The sequence below is a fragment of the Brassica napus genome, chromosome C7 (assembly GCF_020379485.1).
Source record: "Brassica napus cultivar Da-Ae chromosome C7, Da-Ae, whole genome shotgun sequence".
NCBI lineage: Eukaryota > Viridiplantae > Streptophyta > Magnoliopsida > Brassicales > Brassicaceae > Brassica > Brassica napus.
Genome location: NC_063450.1, coordinates 46245866 through 46268939, shown reverse-complemented (window position 1 = coordinate 46268939; position 23074 = coordinate 46245866). Strand labels below are relative to the sequence as shown.

Genomic DNA, 23074 nt, shown 5'->3' with positions numbered 1-23074 from the left:
CATTTGTTATTAACTTATGAGTTATTATTTGGATTCAGCAACTAAAACATTGTTTATTTTTAATATGTTTGAAGTGTAGCAAAAGTAACTAAACTAGTGTTTTGATCTAACTAAAATCTTCAACTAACAAGTGTATTGCCTTATCCAGTTCAATCCTCGACTAGACTCACTTATTGATGCGTCATGAAGCTGATAAAGCGTCATGAATCATGTCTTGACGCGTCCAGGAGCCATATGTCCATTTGTATTTCTATGTCCCGCGGGGCGATCCCACTACAAGAAAAATGGCCTTTCTTAGCGTAAGGAAACAGCTATTAAATGTCTTTGTTAGCGTTATTGAAACCGCTATGTTTGCCCGAGCTATAATAGGTCCCCCCTATATTATAGCATTGTTTGATATGCTATCGTAGTTTTACAATATGATAGCTTTTTTTATGGATTGCTATTACTGAGTGACATTTATAATAGCATGGACATAGGATGCTATATATTCTATACGATAGCAAAGTTTACAAGTTATTATATATATTTTTATGGCACAATTCACCATTGTGGTTTGCAATATGATAGCAATTTTGTTAATGCTATATTTTCGATATCGTAGCAGTAATTTTGTGTCATAGTATTTGTTGTTATTTATGTGGTAATCTGTTCCTATTCGATTGAAAATCTCATAACCTGCTACATTCATTGATGCAGACACAAGTTCCAAAATACAAAGTCTTAATCCGAACAACAACAAGTTAGCTAGAACATAACCCAGACAACAAGTCTCAATCCAAACTAGAACACAATAACATCCAAGTAGAGTGAGTAGAATAGTACATTACACATGATAGACGTCTTAACACAAGATCACCTTCTCCTTTGGCCATGCAATGCATGAGCCAATTGCATCTCCCAAACACTCGATCTCAGAAGATGGACGACAAACCTCTGCGAAAGTTACCTTCACCACATCAATCCAGACTTTAACTGCATTTGGTCCCAAGGGAACAAAGTGAACAGTCTGTTCTGGGTTGTCTGATGCCCAACGTCCTTCTGCAACCACCTGCTTGTTCCCGCCAATGGACATCAACTTGCACTTCTGGTTCTCTTTTGGAGCAGCATCCTTTTGACAATGACGCTACAATGTATTCAAGACAAACCATTTTATGTCAATGAAATATATAACAACAAACGGACAGCTACTACGAACTTTACCTGAGATCTTCGAAGAGGAGATGCAACTTGAGTTTTCTTCGGAGTAGCTTTTGGAGGTTGTTGCACTGGAGACTTAGAAACTGGTGACGAAGCAGAAAATGTGTGCCCTGGAGATTTGCTTGTAGCAGTCGATGCTTTAGGAGATGTGGGTCGTGTTGAATTTGTTGTGTTTTCAAACACACACTTACTTGCAGACCATGCTACAAAGTGCTTAACAGAGTCCCGAAGGTATGTCATTTCTGGTCTAGGTCTCCACAGAAATGTGTCAGGTTCATGCACCACATCTACAAATACTTTCACTGCATTTGGTCCGAGAGGGAGACGATTAACCAATGCTTTTGGTTCTTGACACTGCCAACGGCCTTCAGCAACAACTTCGTCAGTAGTTGTCCAAGGTGATAGGAGTTTGCATTTGTTCACAGAATACACCGTTGGGCTCTAGCAGACACAAGCATATGTTAATGATCACAACAACTCAGACAAAGAACAACAAAGTAAACTGTAAAAACTTGCTTCTTGATTACACATCTTACCCTAAGAGGAATATCTTCAGAATACATCGACTAGTCTGAAATAATGCAATTATTGGCAGGCCATGCAACCATCTCGCCAACCGCTTGCTCAACAATACACATACCGGTTGCAGGCCTCCATAAAAAAGCATCGGACTTGATTGCAGTTTCAACCAATACTTTAACAGCAAGAGGACCTAAGGGGATGTCATTCACAAAGTCTTCCGGTTCAGATGAAATAACACGACCCTCAGCAACTTTTTCATCAGAACCAGACCAATCAACCAACACACACTTAGGGTGTGCGCTTTTGTTAACACTCTACATAAATATATTTTAAAACATGTCAGTGCATTACTTACTTCACAATTACTAACCAATTATTGTGAAGATGTAAATTACTTACTCTTGCTCTTGCAGTAGCTGAGTTTTCACCTATCTCAGGTTCTTGCTGTAACATAAATGCATGTAAGTAATCAGCTCATAACTAACATCCAAGAATATAAACATGCTTAGTATAACTAACCTGTCTCTTCATCCTAGCAAGTTCAGATTGCAACTCGTTAACCTGGTTCATCAAACCAAGGTTCCATTTCAGCCATAAATTGTTTCTTCACTTGAAAACAAGCTAACTTCGTCTTCCCAATGTTTCTTCCCATCGCCCTCAAGTGACCAGGATTCTCAGGTCCTAATAGTACTGAAAGCGGATCCACACTAAGGTTTGTTGAATTAGAATTAGCACCGTGATCAACAATCTCAGCTGCCTTTTTCTGTCAACAGAAAATATGTTACTAAGCATATAGTTATATCTTTGAAGCACCAAAAAAAACTACTTACAAACTTCTCCGCAGCTAGCATATTGACTGGTGTTCCATCTTTTTTTGTACGTGACTTGACCCACACTTTAAGCCTACTCACTTTCGATACTCCACCACTCTCTTGTTTCTGATGAAAACATGACATCAGATGTGAAAAAGGTAGTAAGTGAAGAAAAAGTAAATAGATAAGGTGAAGAAATGTACCATATCCTCCGCTAGCCTAACCATTCCTCTACGGCTACAAGTGTGAGGAATTTGTTTGCTCCTCCTCTCCTTGTATTTATCACTCAATACCTTAAAGTCTGAACTGGTTTTGCAGTTGACAAATTTTCGCCACTCTACTGGATTAACATTCTTTGGTCTCAGATTCATCCTCTCTTGGTTAGTAGATTTGCCTCTGATCTGCGTGACAAGTCTTGATTTTGACGCCCTCCATAAACATCCCATTTGCTTCAACACAACATTCTTCTGATAGTCTTCATCAAGCTTAAACCTTGCCTACAATCACAAATATACCAAATTAATTACAGATATCGATACAGAACCATCAAATGTGAAAATGTAATAGGAGAAAGTCACCTGAACAGATTTCCAAAGAACAGTTTTAACTTCCTCACTGATTTTCCTCCAATCATCAAATGTGACAGGTACATATTCCCGCACTAGTGGACCTAGGTATGAAGACAGCTTCACTGATCCTTCACCAACAGGATTTCCAAAATCATTGAACTCCACTCTTTCTCTAGCATTTGGATCTCTGGCGATGTGCTTCATCTTGGTTGGACCTCGGTGTTTCTTCTGCTTAGGCTGAACTTCACTCAATTCCACCTCTCCTTCAGGCTCTTCTTCCTGCTCGTTAACGTCAGTCTCCACAGCCCTGTTAGCCTCTTCCGGCTCTTCCTGCTCGTTAACGTCAGTCTCCACAGCCCTGTTAGCCTCTTCCGGCTCTTCCTGCTCGTTAGCAGCTGCAGTTTCTTCATTTTCTCGAAGCTCTTCATGCTCCTTCTCAGCGACAGGCTCCTGATCTTTTTCAGAATCATGCTGCGGTTGACATTCTATAGTACCAATAAATTCTACTTCCACATCAGACTTCTTCTTCCTGCCCCTCTTTGTGATCTTCGTGTCTTTGTTGGTGACCTTACTAGTATGCGCATTCTTTTTCATTCTTGTAGTCTTTGGACGACCCATTTAATTCACCTGAAACAAATTACACATTAGTTAGTACAAGATACAAAAAGAACTATGAAACTACATCAGTCATCACAAAAAAGAATACACAAGAGTCAAGCATCAAACAAGACACATATCACAGAAGACCTCACAAAAGAACACAAAACAGTCAAGCATCAAACAAGACACATATCACATGCATCACACATATATGCCTTCACAATCAACTCGGGCATTGTGAGCTTCATCTATTTCAACATCCATATCAATGATTGATGGCAATGGTCCAATATCTATGTTGACATCTTCTTCTTCTGTTTCATTGTATCTTCTTGATGGACCTCTTAGGACAACATACCAGCAGGATGTATCATCCTCCCTTGAGTAAAACACTTGTTTTGCCTGAGAAGCTAATATGTATGGATCCCTATTAAAGGAAACTTGAGACTGATTCAAGTTAACAAGTGTGTACCCATCTTCCACCTTAACTCCGTTTCCTCGTACTGCCCATTGACACCTGAATAGAGGGACGTAAAAGACATTATAGTCCAACAAGATAATCTCTGTAACTCTCCCATAGTATGATACCAAATCGACGACTTGTGAAGTGTCTTTTGCACTCGCTCTACACATTGCAGTAGCCTCATAAAATACTCCACTGTTTTGGCTCATCCTCTGAACTGAGTGTGTGTGAAAGCGTTGTCCGTTCACTATGTAGCCTGTATATGACCTTGCAGTACTACATGGACCATATGCCAACCATTTTAGAGTCTCTCCATGTGTTTCAGAATCCACTTTTATCTAGCAAAAAGTATAAGCAATTGTCAGAATAGAAGAACAATTAATTTAGAAACGCAACAACTGTTATAAACTTGCCTGCTCTTTTAACCAAGAAGCAAAATTCAGGGTATGTGTACTCCACAAATATGTTGCATCACGTCTACATCTTGCATTTGTGTCTTGTAGAAATTGTAGATGCATGCTTGTGACACAAAAAACAAATGTTTCAGTTCCTACGTAGCTTATAGGTTACGAAGTTAAAAAATGCAGTCACTTACTCAACATAAGGGTCAACAACAGATGTGTTCTGTAGGACAGCAAGGTGGGCTGTTTTCTTCTCCATTTCAGAGAGGTTAATTGATTTTGGTGCCGATATTGGACGTCCCTCTAGGATTGTCTGGCTCTCATAGTCAGCATTCCTATCTAATTTCTCCTCCACATTGGTTGTCTTTTTAAGAAACGCACTGCAGAACTGCATGCACTCTTCTGCAAGATAGGACTCAGCAATACAACCCTCTGGCCTCGCAGTGTTTCTAACATAGTCTTTCAGGATCTTCATGTGTCTACATAGAGTAAAAAAAGTTTTAGTCACAGTCTAGAGATTTTAAAATTTAAATATAGTATAAGTTACCTCTCAAATGGATACATCCAGCGAAAATGGACTGGACCACATAGTTTAGCTTCCCTTCCAAGATGAACTGTCAAATGAACCATTATGTCGAAGAAGCTTGGAGGAAAAAATCTCTCAAACATACAGAGAGTTTCCACAACTTCTGCTTCCATTTTTGAAATCTGCTCTACATCTATTACTCGCTGGCATAACCGGTTGAAGAATGCACACATCCGTAATATTGCTAGTCTCGGGCCTTTAGGTAATAATCCTCTAACTGCAACCGGGAGTAACTGTTGCATCAGCACATGATAATCATGTGATTTGAGACCTGATACCTTACACTCTTCTACTGAAACACCCCTAGATATGTTTGAACAATATCCATCAGGTCCTTTAAAATCAGAAAGTCGCTTGCAGAATACTTTCTTCTCACTCTTCGACAAAGACCAAGGTGCTGCTGGTAGGTAAGTCCTTTTCCCTTTGGCCCTCGGGTGCAGATCCTTTCTAATACCAAGATGTTCCAGATCCTTACGTGTATTGAGACCATCCTTCGAATTCCCACAGTGAAGTAACGTTGAGACAATGCTCTTTGCCACATTTCGCTCAATGTGCATTACGTCCAAATTATGCCTCACGGGTAGTTCCTAAATATCAATACAAAAGAAGCAAAACTGTGAGAGTCTTAAAGATAATAATATACAAGGAATATTGTGTGTTCAATATAAGACTTACCTCCCAATAAGGAAGTTGAAAGAAGATTGATCTTTTTTTCCATCTTGACAACTCCTCCTCATCAACTTCATCTTCTTCCTCTGCCTCAGATTCACTGGAAACGTCCTCAATATCACAGTCTTCTTCAACACTCACTGTTCTTTTCCTCTTCGTTCTACCTTCTCTAAAATTCCCAAAGTTGTTAACAAAGTGCTTCAGGTTATTGGAAATGTCATGACCAGATAGTATCCTAGACTTTCTCCCGTGTTCAGCGTGTCCATCAAACCAAGCCTTCTTCGACCTATATCTATGCGTTGGTGGGAGACCCTTTCTATGAGACATATACACATGCTTCCTACAGAACTTCAGCCACATACTATCAGTGTGTTTCCCGCACACAGGACAACCCATTTTTCCTTTCACTTTGCATCCAGCTAGATTTCCATAGGCTGGGAAATCACTAATAGTCCAGAGCAGCATTGCCTTCATTGTAAATGCAGTGTTACTCACAACATCATATGTTGACTCTCCTTTGCTCCACAACTGATTTAAATCCTCTATTAATGGCTCTAAGTAGACATCAATACTATTACCAGGCTGTTGTGGACCAAGAATGAGCAGTGTTAGCATGATATTCTCCTTCTTCATACATAGATTATGAGGCAAATTGTAGTTAACTAACAGCACAGGCCAACAACTGTACTTACTGCTCTGCATGTTGAAAGGATTAAATCCATCCGTAGAGAGTCCCAGCCGTATATTCCTTTCCTCAGCGGCAAATGTGGGATACTTGTCATTCATCTGTTTCCATGTCACAGAATCTACGGGATGCCTTAGTTTCCCATCGCTGCTCTGGTTAGTAGAATGCCACCTTAGGTTTCTGGCCATTTCTTCAGACCTAAACATCCTCTTTAGCCGCGGGATTATTGGAAAGTATCTTAATACTTTCTGTGGGACACCTTTCTTGATCTCACCAGTGTGCTGGTTAATCTTCCATCTTGAGGCCTTACATTTAGGACAACTGTCGAGCTTCTTCAACTTCTTTCTGAACAGGCAGCAATCATTAACACACGCATGAATCTTCTCATAACCCATATCAAAAGACTTCAAGAACTTCTTAACTTCGTACAGTGATGTATGCAACACGTTATCCTCTGGTAACATCTCCGGCAACGTCTCAAGTAGATCATCGAAGCTCTTGTCAGACCAGCCATTCTTAGTCTTCAGCCTAAACAATGACACGATGGCTGATAACTTGCTATGGTTTGCGCAGCTTGGATATAATGGGGTTTCAGCATCTGCAATCTTTGCCAAGAACTCATCTTCTTTCATGTCTTCTCCCTCTGCCATCTCACAGAAGTCACGTTCAGTAGCTAACTCTTCATCTAAATTCTCAACAGCTCTGTACAACCCAACAATCTCTTCATTCCACTGCTTCTCTTTCATCTCGCCTTCAGCCACAGAGTATACTTCTCCATGATGATACCAGTCCTTACGCTGCTTGTACACCTCATCCATTCCCCTTCTAACCAGATGATCGACTATATCTGCAGCTGAATGCCGATCTACATTCCGACAGTCTGTGCAAGGGCAGATAATGAACTTATCAGCTCCATCACCCGCAGACACAGCTTGGACAAAGTCCCATGCACCCTTCTCATAAGCAGGATCAACTCTGCAGTTATAACATAACAAAACAGAACAATTCATTAAACACTCAAATCCCCTACTGAGTACCAATATTAGATCAATATATGTTGATTTCTTACCTTGACAGATGAACCCACGCCTTCTCCAACATTGTTTGATCTATACTTCTTTAAAACCATTAGAACGAGTAAAATGGTCACAGAATACACAAATTCTAAATAACCAACAAGTAAAATGGTCACAGGAAATAGAAACCAACGAGAGTAAAGTAGCCAACGAGAGTCAAACAAATGAAGCTAAATTCTGGAAAAAATTAACAACACTCAGTAAAGTAGTCAACGAGAGTCAAACAAATGAGAATCATGTTATGACTAAGCAAAGACTAAAACAAATCAGAAGCATGTAATGACTAAGCCGAGACTAAAACAAACCATAAACATGTACTAAAGCCACGGGAATTAAACAATTTAAATCAGAATCAAACATATCATAATAAAAGAAATGAGAATCATGGGAAACTGAGATATCGAAGAAAATAAACCTCTTCGGTTCGAATCGACTTGAGCTGGAGAGTACCACAGGTTACAGACGACAAAATCGAGCTTCAAGGTCTCGGCAGAGAGTTTCGGTTGTGGGAGAGAGGGGTTAGGTTTTGCGAGAGAGAGAGAGAGAGCTGGAGAGTATAACAGGTTACATAACACGAAATCGAGCTTCAAGGTGTCGACGGAGAGTTTCGGTTGTGGGAGAAAGGGGTTAGGGTTTTCGAGAGAGAGAGAGAGCTGGAGAGTATCACAGGTTACAGAACACAGAATCGAGCTTCAAGGTGTCGACGGAGAGATTTGGGTGTGGGAGAAAGGGGTAGGGTTTTCTCGACTGAGAGAGAGAGAGTTACTCATTTTTTTTTAATTTAGTTGTCGACAATCATTTTTTTTATCCTTATGTATCCTAAGTGTTACAGTAAAGAGGGAATAGATTTAGTATTTCCCGGTTCTCAAATTTTCACTAAGTATAAGCCGTACGCGTGCTTTTCTATTCCCGCTTTGTGAATTTTTCCCGACAGCATTAAGTTAATGCTATCAATATGTCCCAAAATCGAAAAAATTATCTACCATAGCAGTTTGAAAATCCGTGCTATCCCGCTATGCTATAAAAGGCCAAATTTTTTGTAGTGACATGTTTTGCGGTACGGGTTTGGTCAGCCATTTTAAGGATCGCAGCCCGCGCGGGCCTGACCCGCTCGAAGACGAGCCCGCTGGGGTACGGGACGAGACGAGACAGATCAACCTGTTTGACATTCCTAGCCATACTATATGCTTCATCTGTCCCTCAATTTTTCTTCATTCATTCGGGCAACTAGCTTTGATTCTTCTTCCTGAGTAAAAACATTATATGCTTCATCAAGAGTATGTAGTGGATCACGAGAGATAGAGAGAAAAATTGATTTCACTACTGCTCGTGTGCATCATTACGGTGTGGTATGGTGGAGCGTAGTGTCTCCGCTATTGTGAGTTTAATCCACGGTATCACAAACGCACTGTTTGCTCAACAATCTTCATAGTCTTCCGAATACTACTCCGGATGCGGAATGGAGTCATATGCGAAGCCAACTTTCATTTGGGCTTGAAGAGCCAATCGCATATTAACAGACCATTCATCGTAGTTTGATCCTCGTAACAGCTGCTGAGAGATGAGTGTTCCGGGATGATGATCATAGGGAGATATAGTTCTCCTCACGTATTCAACACGTGAATTCGACTTGGTAATCGCTTAAGCTAATAGGCCCAATAGGCCCACTAAAGGAAGTTGTTGAGCAGTTGAAAAGCATCCCCGTGACTAGGCCCGAGACTTTTATCCGAGATCCGGATTCGATCCGAGATTCGATCCGGATCCGATCCGAAAATCCAGATATCCGGAGGGGTCGAATCCGGATCCGGATAGTAAAATGTTGGATCCATCAAAGCCGGATCCGGATATCATAAATATTTCAAAAATAGTAATATCTATATATAAAAATTAATTTTATTTAATATATTTTATTTTTATAATAGTATATATAAATTTTATGTAAATTTTGTAATATTATACATAGAAATAATTAAAGACATTATATATATTTTTATTTTTAAATTATTGTTAATATTTTATATATATATATTAATATTATTTTTTATTTATTTAAGGATCCAAATCCGGATCCGGATATCCGCCGGATATTACAATTTTTAGAACGATATCCGACACCCGGATAGCCCAGAACCCCGTATCCGGATAAGGATAGTAAAATTATGGATCCGCTGGATCCGATCCGGATACCTTAAAATTGCTCGGATACCCGATCCGTCCCAGGCCTACCGGTGACTATGCTTCCAATGAAAACATTGATGAACTGGAACATTTAGAATCTGTTTGCATCAATATTCTTGGGAGGAAAAGTAGAAAGATTTTCAAAGCGATCCCAGGAAGGAAACCTTGGATGATGTAAGAGGTTCATAAAGACCCACAAAAACGTAAGAGGTTCTATCAACGAAACAGAACAAACTGATGTATTCATGAAGATAGACATGGACATACCCTTCTATAAGGCTTCAAGAAAGGAAAAGCCTTCTCTATCCCTTGGATGCTGGTTGAGTGATTTTACCAATGCTATTGGGATCAATACACTACAAGAAAACAGCGATATTCTGATGAATTCCGAGGAAATATTATAGCCGTTGGAGAGTCGTTGGGGGATTTTACAAAATTCCGAGGAAATTCCGACGAACTAGTTTTGTCCGTCGGAATTTCCTCGGTATGTCGGCAGGATTTAAACTATAAATACAAGCACTCCTCTTCCTCTTCATTCACTTCATATCTTCATCCTCCCTCTTACTCTATTTACACACGAATTTGATTCATAAAAAATATGTCTTCTTCAAATTATTTTCGTTCTTGGATCGATCGACCTCATTTGGATCCGAACACGAGATTGCTTACGGAAGAATACCAACGAGGTATAACCGAATTCATGGGGTTAGTTCACCGACAACCGGAAGCAAAAACAGGTATGTTAAGATGTCCTTGCTCTAATTGTAAAAATAGAAAGGTTATTAAAGAGTGGGATGTTTGGACTCATCTATATTTGAGTGGGTTTACACGAAGTTACAAAATTTGGTATCATCATGGGGAAACTGATTATGAACATGGTAGTACTAGTGAACCTCAGCCAGCGGTTAGATTAGAAGAACCAATTAGAACGGATGTAGATTATGGTGTAGGTACTGAGCAGATGGTAAATGATCATTTTAGAAGGGAAGATTTACCCAATGCAGAAGCTATGAGATTTTATGATATGTTGGATGCTGGAAAGCAACCATTGTACGAAGGTTGCAGAGATGGTCATTCAGCTTTATCATCTGCTACAAGATTGATGGGCATTAAAACAGATTATAATTTGGCTGAAGACTGTGTGGATGCGATTGCTGATTTTGTAAAAGGTATTCTACCCGAGGATAATGTAGCTCCTGGTTCATACTACGAGGTTCAGAAACTTAGCTGGTCTTGGTTTATCGTATCAGGTAATAGATGTATGCAGCGACAACTGCATGATTTATTGGAGGGCAGATGAACAGCGGGTTACATGCAAATTTTGTGGAAAGCCTCGTTATAAAGATACGAGTGGAAGAGTTTGAGTGCCATATAAAAGGATGTGGTATTTACCTTTGACGGAAAGGTTGCAGAGGTTGTATCTGTCTGAACGCACAGCGCAACCAATGAGATGGCATGCGGAGCACTCAACAGATGGTGAGATCAGACATCCTTCAGATGCAAAAGCGTGGAAGCATTTCCAATCAAAGTATCCCGACTTTGCGTATGAGAGAAGAAATGTCTACCTTGGATTATGTACTGATGGTTTCAGTCCGTTTGGCAAGAGTGGAAGACAGTATTCTCTATGGCCCGTCATTCTTACACCATACAACCTCCCCCCAAACTTGTGCTTGCGACGAGAGTTTTTGTTTCTCTCGATTCTCGTTCCCGGACCAGAGCATCCTAAGAGATCACTTGATGTGTTTCTTCAGCCACTAATATATGAGTTGCAACAACTATGGGCTCAAGGTGCTGAAACATACGATGTTTCGTGTAAAGAAAACTTTCAAATGCGGGCAGTACTAATGTGGACAATAAGTGATTTTTCAGCATATGGTATGTTGTCTGGATGGACAATGCATGGAAGGCTATCATGTCCATATTGTCAAGATAACACTGATGCTTTCCAACTAAAGCACGGAAGGAAAACGTGTTGGTTTGACTGTCACAGGAGATTCCTACCACCTGATCATCCATATCGTAGGAGTAGGAATTTCTTTACGAAGAACAAGAGGGTGTTTGACAGTCCACCTCCGGAAATTTGTGGGAAAGATTTGACGATACAACTAAGAGATTTTGGTGCAGAAAGGACGCCAGAAGTCGGTGGACATGAGCGTTTTCCGGTAGATGCTGTTGGAGAACTACATAACTGGCACAAAAAAAGTATTTTCTGGGATCTGCCATACTGGGAGGATCATCTTCTAAGGCATAATTTAGATGTCATGCATATTGAGAAGAACTTTTTTGACAATCTCATGAACACGATCCTTAATGTTCAAGGTAAAACAAAGGATAATTTGAAGTCAAGACTGGATTTAGTCGATATATGTGCTCGTTCAGAACTTCATGTTGATGAGAATGGTAGGGCTCCTTTTCCCATATACCGACTTGATGCAGCGGGAAAAGATGCGTTCTTTGATTGGATTTCAAACGATGTGGAATTTCCAGACGGTTACGCATCAAATTTGCGTAACTGTATCGACAGAAAGGAAGGAAAGTTTACTGGCTTGAAAAGCCACGATTGCCATGTAATGATGCAGCGCCTCCTTCCGTTCGCCTTCAAGGAACTATTACCACGAAATGTTCATGAAGCAATTGCAGGGATAAGTGGTTTCTTCCGCGATTTATGCACGAGATCAGTGACTCTTGAAGGTATTGAAAATTTGAAGACTAACATAGCCGTGATTCAGTGCAACCTTGAGAAGATATTTCCTCCCTCATTTTTTGATGTTATGGAGCATCTTGTTATTCACCTGGCAAGAGAATTGGAACTTGGTGGTCCTGTGCAGTATAGATGGATGTATCTGTATGAGCGGTATATGTTCCATTTGAAGAAGATGGTGAAAAATTTAAGTAGGGTGGAAGGTTCTATAGTCGCACAGATGATCAATGAAGAAACTTCAAACTTTGCCGAGTACTACTTTCCAGCAGAAGTTCAGACCAAAAACAGAAAACCTGCTCGGCATGATGATAGAGGCGAACGGGCAACATATCATGTTACGGTTCCAGACATTTTCACAGACGTTGGACGACTTAGCGGAAAACCAAAGGACCGTCGACTTACTGAGCAGGAGCGCAGTCATTTGCAAACATATTTGCTCACCAACTGCGAAGACGTTCTTCAATATGAGAGGTAAATAAATGAGCTTACAAATTTTTATTTTAACAAGTTGAAATTTAAATCTTAATTAATTACATTATTGTCATCATATACAGGATTTTCATGGCAGAAAAGCGGTTCGAGTATAGATACGCCACAGAGGACGAACTAGAAGAAATGAAGCAGAGAGAATTTACTGGATGGATGTTTACTTATGTGAGTGCTTTAAACAAATTAAAATATATTTTATCACATATTTATATTAATTCACATTTATTGATATAATATATATATATGTGCTATTAATAGGTGTCTGCTGGTTTGGCCAGAGGTGAAACATTTGACGATTGGATACGTGAGATGGTCGTTGGACCAAACTTTGTTGTGAAGTCATATCCGAGATTTTGTACTCGAGGATATGCATTCACAACTCAGAAGAGGAGACGTTCGAGTACGACTTATGATGCTGACGTTTGTTCTGCATCAGGAGATGATGTATACTACGGACACATACATGAGATTTTGGAAATCAAGTATTTGGGCATGGTTGGATTGCGCTGTACTGTTTTCTATTGTGATTGGCACGACAACACCCCAGATCGAGGTGTGAGAACAGATGCATTTGGTGTTACATCAGTAAATTCGAGGCGAAAGCTGCAATATTATGATCCTTTCATTCTTGCTTCCCAGGCCGATCAGGTAATTACACTACAAGAAAACAGGGGGATTCTGATTGCCGAAATCGTCGGAAATTCGTCGGAATCGGTCTATTCCGACGAATTTCCGACGAACCCGTCCGACGTCATTCTGACGAACTTCCGACGATATTACGATGCGGCTACACGAGACCAGAGTTCATCGGAAAACTACAATTCCGACGAACGTGGTTCCTCGGTTTATTCCGACGAACTTTGGGCGTCGGAATTTACCGACGGACATCGGTCGTCGGAATATACCGACGAACCACGTTCGTCGGTATATTCCGACGGAAATGAGTTTGTCGGTAAATTCCGACGGATATATGTCCGTCGGTATATTCCGACGACCGTTGTCCGTCGGTATATACCCTTTTTTTTTTACAAATTAATTTTGCATTTTTATATATTTTTTGATATTAATAAATTTAAAAAATTGGAAATTTAAAACTAATAATATTATAAAATTTAAATTCATAAAAACCGAAATAGGAAAAAAACATTCATAAAGTTTAAAATTCATACAAACCGAAATAGAAAAAAAAACATTCCGAAAGTTTTATAAAGCCGAAATAAACTAAGATGAACTCGAAGACATCAAACGATCTAGCTTCTGCATAATCTCGGTGTTGAACTTCTTCTGGGATGCCAACTCAGCAAGGATAGTGGCATTCTCCGAACGGATAGTGGCATTCTCCGAAAGGATAGTGGTGTTCTGCTCCTCCAATGCCCCAATCCGTTCATCTTTGTCATGTAGCTCCTCGAGAATCATGGGATCGGCATACGGAGCTTGCGAAGAAGATGCCGGATACGAAGAAGCACGACGGGCCAACCCAACTAAACGGCCTCCTTTCCTTTTAGGAACCGCCTACAAAAATATTTAAAGTAAGTAAATATGGACAAGTAAGTAATCGACATTATAAAAAAAATATATTAATAAAAAAAATTACCTTTTCAACCATCTCATTTATTTGCAATAGAGACAGGTTGGTTGAAGCTCCCGTGGAGTCGCCGTCATCAGAGAGAGGCTGAGATTGAGAAACTATCTCAGCTTCCACCAAATCAACTACACCTCTGATCACGGGGTCCTGAATTTGACCCGTCGTCTTGTTAGTGTGAGCCACCTTAATGAGTTGGAGACGATCAACGGGATTACCGTCATTTGCTTCGATCTAAAAAAACCGCCATTATTAGCCAAAAAATATATAAAATATTTATTTAAAAAATATAAAGATAAATAATAATAAAAAACTTACAAGTTCATCCTCCTTAGTAGACATGGAGCAAGCGCCGAGGTTGTGCACATACATACCTTTCCCGCCACGATCGCTCTTCCGGTTCCTGGAGTTCCTAGAAGACGTCTCTGCAGTGTCTTCCCTCTCCCAATGAGCTATCAACTGCACCCCCCCCCCCCCCGTTGATGAACCGTGGCTTCTTGTTCTTCTGCCAAACTGTCTTCCACGCGTTTATCTGCTTTGTGTAAGAGTCCATGGCCTTTTCGTTGAATTTCTTACGGACTGTTTCCGTAAGATCGGAGTGCCAGTTGAACTCTTGCTACAAAACAAACACAATTTAATAAGTAAATATATGTAAAAAAATGTAAAAACTTAAAAAAAATGAAGGGTTACTATACCGCAAACTGACGAAACCACAACTCTCGTTCGTCGGAAGGGATCACACTCCACTTTGGATATCCAAAACGGAGCATGGAGTACATCATCTGGTTGATGCTCCGGCTAATGCCATTTTTCGACTTGGTGAACCTTTAAAAAAAAATACAAGTTAGCAAGTTAATTAAAGCAAAAAATATAACGGTACAAATAAAAAAAAATACTAACCAAGTGCTATGGCCTCGTCGTGGGTTGAGTTGGAGAAACGGGAGATGCTCTCGACCTGGTTGTTGAACCAATAGATGAACCGGCATGACCCCCGGATCCTGTTGAGCAGCAGCGTGAGGGGCAGCGTGAGGGGCAGAGGGAGCTGGAGCGGGAATATATGCGGGAACCGAGTCATGAGACGATACCGATGCACGGGAACCGCTCACCGAACTACGTCGAAGACGGGCTGCGGGGCGGGCTTCATCCTCGGCCCTAAAAAAAAAAAATTAACCCATCAAACATATTTTCATTTATATATTTACAAAAGGTTTTATAAACGTTTTAAAAAAAACTATTAAACCTTTTATATATATATATATATATGTATACAAAATTATAAAAAATTTATAAATATAGAAAAATGTTGTTAAAAATTTATAAATGAAGAAAAATGTTGTTAAATATTTATATTTTAAAAAAAATGTTGTTAAATATTTATTAGTGGAAACTAAAAAAAAATATAAAAAATTTTAAAATTTTAAAATTTTTACTATACATGATTTACATATATATATATATGTATACAAAATTATAAAAAATTTATAAATATAGAAAAATGTTGTTAAAATTTATAAATGAAGAAAAATGGTGTTAAATATTTATATTTTTTTCAAAAAAACGTTTTTAAAAATCAAAAAACGTTTTTAAAAATCAAAAAACGTTTTTAAAAATCAAAAAACGTTTTTAAAAATCAAAAAACGTTTTTAAAAATCAAAAAACGTTTTTAAAAATCAAAAAACGTTTTTAAAATAAAAAAAAACGTTTTAAAAAATCAAAAAACGTTTTTAAAAATAAAAAAATGTTCCAAAAAAAACTAAAACAACAATCCTAACTTATATATCCTAAACTATCCATTCAATCCTAAAATGTTCAATCAAACAACCTAAAATCCGAGATCAACTTCCAAAACCCTAAACAATTGAAAAAAAAAAGGTTTGGGATGATTCTTACATGATTTGGGGTTTGGGGAAGAGATAGGAGGGTGAGGAGAGGATTCGCCGGTGAAGAGAGGCCGGAATCGCCGGAGAGTCGCCGAAATCGCCGAAATCGCCGGAGAGTTTTGAGAGAGAGAGAGGCCGCGGAGATAACGAAGAAGAAAGGAGAAGGGTTTTTATTTCCGTGGATTCCGACGGACACGGGTTCGTCGGTATTCCGTCGGTATATTTAAAATATACCAAATGCCGATTCGCGAAAATTTTCAAGCGGTTTGGTTCTCCCGGGCTAATTGAAATTCCGACGGAACGTGTCCGTCAGTATTTTCCGACGGACACATTCCGTCGGTATATTCCGACGGAATTCCGACGACTTAGTGTTTAGGGTGTTCTTTTCAAGTTTCTAAATGCAAAATCCAAACCTTTGATAATATATATAGTATTTGCATAAAGATTTAACAATAAAAATGTTTTATAACACGATTTTACACAACAATATTTTTTGTAGTGTAAGCTTATATAAATATGATTGTATAAGTACATAATGTTAAGATGAGATGTTATGAAAACAATGATATGCATACATAAATATTTTAATGAGTTGTTATATTTGAACGGTTGCGATCTAATACTATACTAAACACTTATTATGTGTTATTTTCATAGTTTTGGCATCTAAATTTATAGATTTTTATGATTGAAACTTTATAGAAAAACATGTCGTCGGTATTTTCCGACGAAATACCGACGACCTTTCCAATTTTCAATGAAACCCGTTGTCGTCGCTATGTCGTCGGTATATTGCGAGGGATTTCCGACGGACCATTAAAAAAAAAAAAAAAAAAAAAAACTAATCAGAATCTTCTGAATCTTCATCAAACTCCCCAACCTCGGCTTCCGGCTCTGAATGTACGACAGCATCATGTCCAAACACAGTCAAATTCTCAACGAGTTGAACATTTTCCAAATCTTCAACTGCCTGGGCGTTGCTGGTAGACTCTGGTTGCAATGGTTCATCATCATCAGAAGTTCCATCCACTCGTCCTCTTGGGTTGATTTGCGTTACAGTAACCCATGGATCGTCTCTGTACGTCACCCGAGGGTAACTGATGTAGCACACCTATACATATCAATTATACAAAGTATTAGTTCAATATATAACATTAATTAATTATATTGGTAAAAAATTATGAATATATTGACATACCTGATCAGCTTGCGAACCAAGAATGAAGGGATCATAATATTGAAGTTTCCGCCGCGAATGAACTGATGTAACACCAAACGCATCAATCTTCACTCCTCTATCTGGGGTGGTGTCATACCAATCACAATAGAATACTACACAACGCAATCCAACCATTCCAGGAAATTGGATTTCCAATATTTCTTTTATGTTGCCGTAGTAGACATCGTCACCAGAAGAAGATGAAACACCAGCATCATATGTTGTCTTAGAATGACCTTTCCTTGTGAATGCATATCCTCGCGTACAAAATTTAGGATATGATTTGACCACATAGTTTGGTCCCTGCACAAATTCGCGTATCCAATCATCGAACACAAGACCTCTGGCCAAACCATCATTCACCTATAAAAAAAAACATATATGATTGCAAAATTAATTAGTTTATATATATTAAATTTAAACTAATCATTTGCATAGGGTAATAGGATATATGACTCACATAACTACGAAGCCACGCAGCAAATCCGTTATCTCTAAGTTGTCGAAGCTCATCTTCTGTTGCATGCCTGTGAGTCATACGCAACTCCGCCATATATACACTATATACAAAAATATTATCAATATGAAATAAATTTATTGAATATTAATCTAACAATAAATGAATAAATATTTTTACCTCTCATATTGTAGAACATCTTCACAGTTGGTGAGCAAATATGTTTGCAAATGAGCGTTCTCAGTGTCCGTAAGTCTCCGCTTCGTGAATTTTCCACTAAGTCGTCCTATTTCCTTGAACATGCTTGGGACAGTAACATGATATGTTGCTCTCTCCCCTCTATCATCATGCCGAGCAGGTCTTCGGTGTTTTGTTTGCACTTCTGGTGGAAAATAATTTTCAGCAAAGATTGCAGTTTCTTCATTGATCACCTGTGCCACTATAGATCCTTCCACCCTGCTTTGATTTTTGACCATCTTCTTCAGATGATGCATATAACGCTCAAAAATATACATCCATCTGTACTGCACAGGACCACCAAGTTCCAATTCTCTTGCGAGATGAATAGCAAGATGTTCCATTACATCAAAGAATGATGGAGGAAATATCTTCTCAAGGTTGCACATGCTGACTGGTGCGTTTGTCTTCAAATTATTAATACCCTCTTCAGTCAATACTCTGCTGCATAAGTCACGGAAAAAAACACTAATCCCTGCAATTGCTTCATGAACATTACGTGGCAATAATGCTGAAAAGGCAAACGGAAGGAGGCGCTGCATAATTACATGACAATCATGACTCTTCAAGCCAGTAAACTTTCCTTCGCTTCTATCAACGCAGTTCCCCAAATTTGATGCATATCCGTCAGGAAATTTCACTTTCTCTGTAATCCAATCAAAGAACTCTTCTTTTCTAGCACCATCTAGCCGATAAATGGGAAAAGGGGCCGTACCGTTCTCATCAACGTGAAGTTCAGAACGATCACAAATATCGACTAAATCCAACCTTGACTTCAAATTATCCTTCGTTTTACCTTGGATGTTAAGGACTGTGTTCATCAGATTATCGAAGAAGTTCTTCTCAATATGCATGACATCTAAATTATGCCGCAATAGATGACTCTCCCAATATGGTAGATCCCAGAAAATACTCTTTTTGTGCCAGTTATGTAGCTCTCCAACCGCATTGACTCGAATGTTTTCATGTCCACCTACATCTGGCGTCCTTTCTGCATCAAAATACCTAAACTGCTTCAACAAATCTTTCCCACTAACTTCCTCAGGTGGACCATCAAACACCTGCTTGTTCTTCGTAAACGAAGTCTTACTCCTGCGGTATGGATGATCAGGTGGTAGAAATCGTCTGTGACAGTCAAACCAACACGTTTTCCTTCCGTTCTTTAGTTGGAAAGCATCTGTGTCATCTTGACAATATGGACATGATAGCTTCCCATGTGTTGTCCATCCAGATAACATACCATATGCTGGAAAGTCACTTATTGTCCACATAAGTACTGCCCGCATCTGAAAGTTTTCTTTGCGCGAAACATCGTATGTCTCAAAACCATGCGCCCATAGTTGTTGCAACTCATATATTAGTGGTTGAAGAAACACATCTAGTGATCTTTTAGGATGATCTGGCCCGGGGACTAGAATTGAGAGAAACAAAAACTCTCGTCGCATGCACAAGCTCGGCCGTAAGTTGTACGGTGTCACAATAACTGGCCATAGAGAATACTGCCTTCCATGCTTTCCAAATGGGCTGAAACCATCAGTAGATAATCCAAGATAAACATTTCTTCTCTCTTCCGCAAATTCTGGATATGTTGACTGGAAATGTTTCCAAGCCTTTGCATCTGAAGGATGTCTAATCTCACCATTTGTGGAATGCTCTGCATGCCATCTCATTGCTTTTGCTGTGCGCTCACACTGATACAACCTCTTCAATCTTTCCGTCAAAGGCAAATACCACATTCTTTTGAATGGGATCGGAACTCTTCCCCTCGTCTCCTGATAACGAGGTTTCCCACAAAATTTGCATACATTCCGTGTCTCATCCGCTCTCCAGTAGATCATGCAGTTGTCAATACATACATCTATCACTTCATACGGTAGTTGAAGACCTGCAACAAGTTTCTGAACCTCGTAGTATGAACCCGGTGCAAGGTTATCCTCAGGTAGAATACCTTTGACAAAATCAGTAATCGCATCCATACATTCTTCAGCCAAATTATAGTCTGTCTTAATACCCATTAATCTAGTTGCAGATGATAAGACTGAATGACCATCTCTACAATTTTGATACAAAGGTTGTTTTCCTGCATCCAACATGTCAAAAAATCTCCTAGACTCGGGGTTTGGTTCTTCCCCTCTATAATGATCATGTACCATCTGCTCAGTACCTACACCATAATCTATATCCGTTCTAGATTCTTCTAACCTAATATCAGGCTGAGGTTCACTAACAGGCTGAGGTTCGCTAGTACTACCATATTCATAACCAGTTTCCCCATGAAGGTACCAAACTTTATAATTACGTGAAAACCCTTTCATATACAAATGAGTCCAAACATCAAATTCTTTTATAACCTTATTATTATTGCAAGAAGAGCAGGGACATCTTAACATACCACTTTTTGCATCCGGTTGCTGTTGAACAAGCCTCATGAATTCTCCAATCCCTTGAACGTATTCTTCCGTAAGCAAATTGGTGTTCGGATCCAAATGAGGTTTATCCATCCACGAACGATAATAAACTTCTGAAGACATGATTTTCACGGAATTGTTATGACTAAAGAGAATGAAGAGAGAATGAAGTGTGAATGAGTTGAATGAGGAGGGGTTGTATTTATAGGAAATTGCTTACGGACCTCCGACGACTTTCCGACGAAATTCCGACGGATATAAAGAAGTCCGTCGGAATTCCGTCGGAATTGTCCAATCCCAAACGGCTATACAACGGTCATATGTATTTGTCGGCAACGGTCACATGGTTCGTCGGAATTCCGTCGGAAAATACCGATGGAATTCCGACGACTTTGCTGTTAATCGGAATATCGTCGGAATTCCGTCGGAATATACCGACGAACTTCCGACGACTACAACGGTTACATTTTTTATCGGAATGTCGTCGAAAAGTCGTCGGAAAATTCCGACGAACCGTATGTCGTCGGAATTCCGTCGGAAATGGCCGACGGAATTCCGACGACTTCATTTTTTTGGATTTGGTCGGAAATTTGTCAGTATTCCGTCGCAAATGTCCGACGACCTTGGTGTCCGTCGGAACCTCCGTCGGAATTCGGTGTGTTTTCTTGTAGTGTTAAATGTTAATTATTCAGAATGATTCATCATCATGTGTATTAATTTATAATTTTCCTAAATGTTACAGGTTTGTTATATCAAGTACCCCCGGGTAAGGAACAGAGATGATCCATGGGTTACTGTTACAAGACTCAACCCGAGAGGCCGAGTTCAGGGAAGTTCTGAGCTGGAAGACCCACTACAACCAAGCACATCCGGCAACTGTAGTGCAGCAGAAGATTTAGCTGGAGTTGGCCTTGTAGTCGATTTAACCGACTTTGGAGAGGAAGCCGTCGTTCACGTAGAGGATGAACCAGTGATTGGAGAGTTTCACCAAGATTCAGATTCAGATTCATCTGGTGATGATGACTCGGAAACAGACTACCATTGAACTTATTATTATTATTTTTTTTAAGAAATACCGAGGAAATTCCGAGGAACACTTGATATAACCTCTTTCTTCGGATAATAGTTATTTGGTTTATCTAGCAAGGCAAAGCTGAATACGAATTAAAAGCTACTCAAAACACAACCAAATAAAACGAAGAAACCATGTAAAAGAAATACGAACTCATAATTAAGAAACCTAAAAAAAAACTCAGTTCAAAATTAACAGAAAATAAGACCATAAAACGTTAGAATAGAAAAGAAAATAAAATAGCCGGTGATAGCTCCTACTCCTCGTCTCCTGCTCCAGATGTTCCTGCATCGTTGGGTCTCTTGGACCTCTTTCTTACCCTGTGTGTACCACTCGAACCCGAACCAGAGCTGGATGGAGAGTTGTCCCGATGAACTACATCATCCTTTTGGCAACGACACGGCCTGATACGTGAAATGGCAGCCCAGATCTTGTGTAGCATGTCGTTGTTTGTCTTTATGCTCTGATCTCTCCAATGTTGTTGCTGGCGCAAAGTGGCGTTCGGTGGAAGCTCTTGCAACTTGTACTGGCTGGAGTCTGATGGGAGTAGCTGATGGGGTTGTGAATCATCTGGAGTGGCTTGTGCAGCCTTATAATTCTGTTTTCCGAACACGCATCGATCGATGCGTTTTTGTTCTATAACGCATCGATCGATCACATTCTTACGGCCCGGGCCATCTTGGTAATCGATCGATGCGTTTTTGTTCTATAACGCATCGATCGATGCGTTTTTAAAAAAACATACAAGATTTTCCGAGGAAATTCCGAGGAACAATTCAGATTGTCGATCGATCAATGGGATACTCTCATCGATCGATCACAATCTTACGGCCCGGGCCATCTTAGTAATCGATCGATTTGTTTTTGTTCAAAAACGCATCGATCGATGCGTTTTTAAAAAAACATACAAGATTTTCCGAGGGCATTCCGAGGAACAATTCAGATTCTCGATCGATCGATGGGATACTCTCATCGATCGATCACAATCTTACGGCCCGGTCCATCTTAGTAATCGATCGATTTGTTTTTGTTCAAAAACGCATCGATCGATGCGTTTTTTTTTTTTAAAATACGTTTTGAAACCCCAAACACTAGTTCGTCGGAATTTCCTCGGAATATTCCGAGGAAATTCCAAGGAAGAAGAGGGTTTCCTCGGAGTTCCCTCGGAATAATCCGAGGAAATTCCGAGGAAATAGGGTTTTTAAACCGAAAACAACGTTTTGCCGTTTGAATAACACCTATATAACCCTTATTAAGTGTCTTACGTT

The 23074-nt window shown here is 39.5% G+C and overlaps 1 protein-coding gene across 1 annotated transcript; it reads right to left on the bottom strand.

Moving 5' to 3' along the window:
- Positions 1–3904: 3904 nt before the first annotated feature.
- LOC106398830 lies at positions 3905–7608 on the bottom strand. Its single transcript, XM_048764307.1, has 5 exons — positions 7577–7608; positions 5829–7482; positions 5115–5740; positions 4762–5046; positions 3905–4220 (listed from the first exon to the last, which is right to left on the bottom strand). Exons 1-5 carry the CDS (start codon positions 7606–7608, stop codon positions 3905–3907), a joined length of 2913 nt encoding a protein of 970 aa, XP_048620264.1.
- Between the last annotated feature and the right edge of the window lie 15466 nt (positions 7609–23074).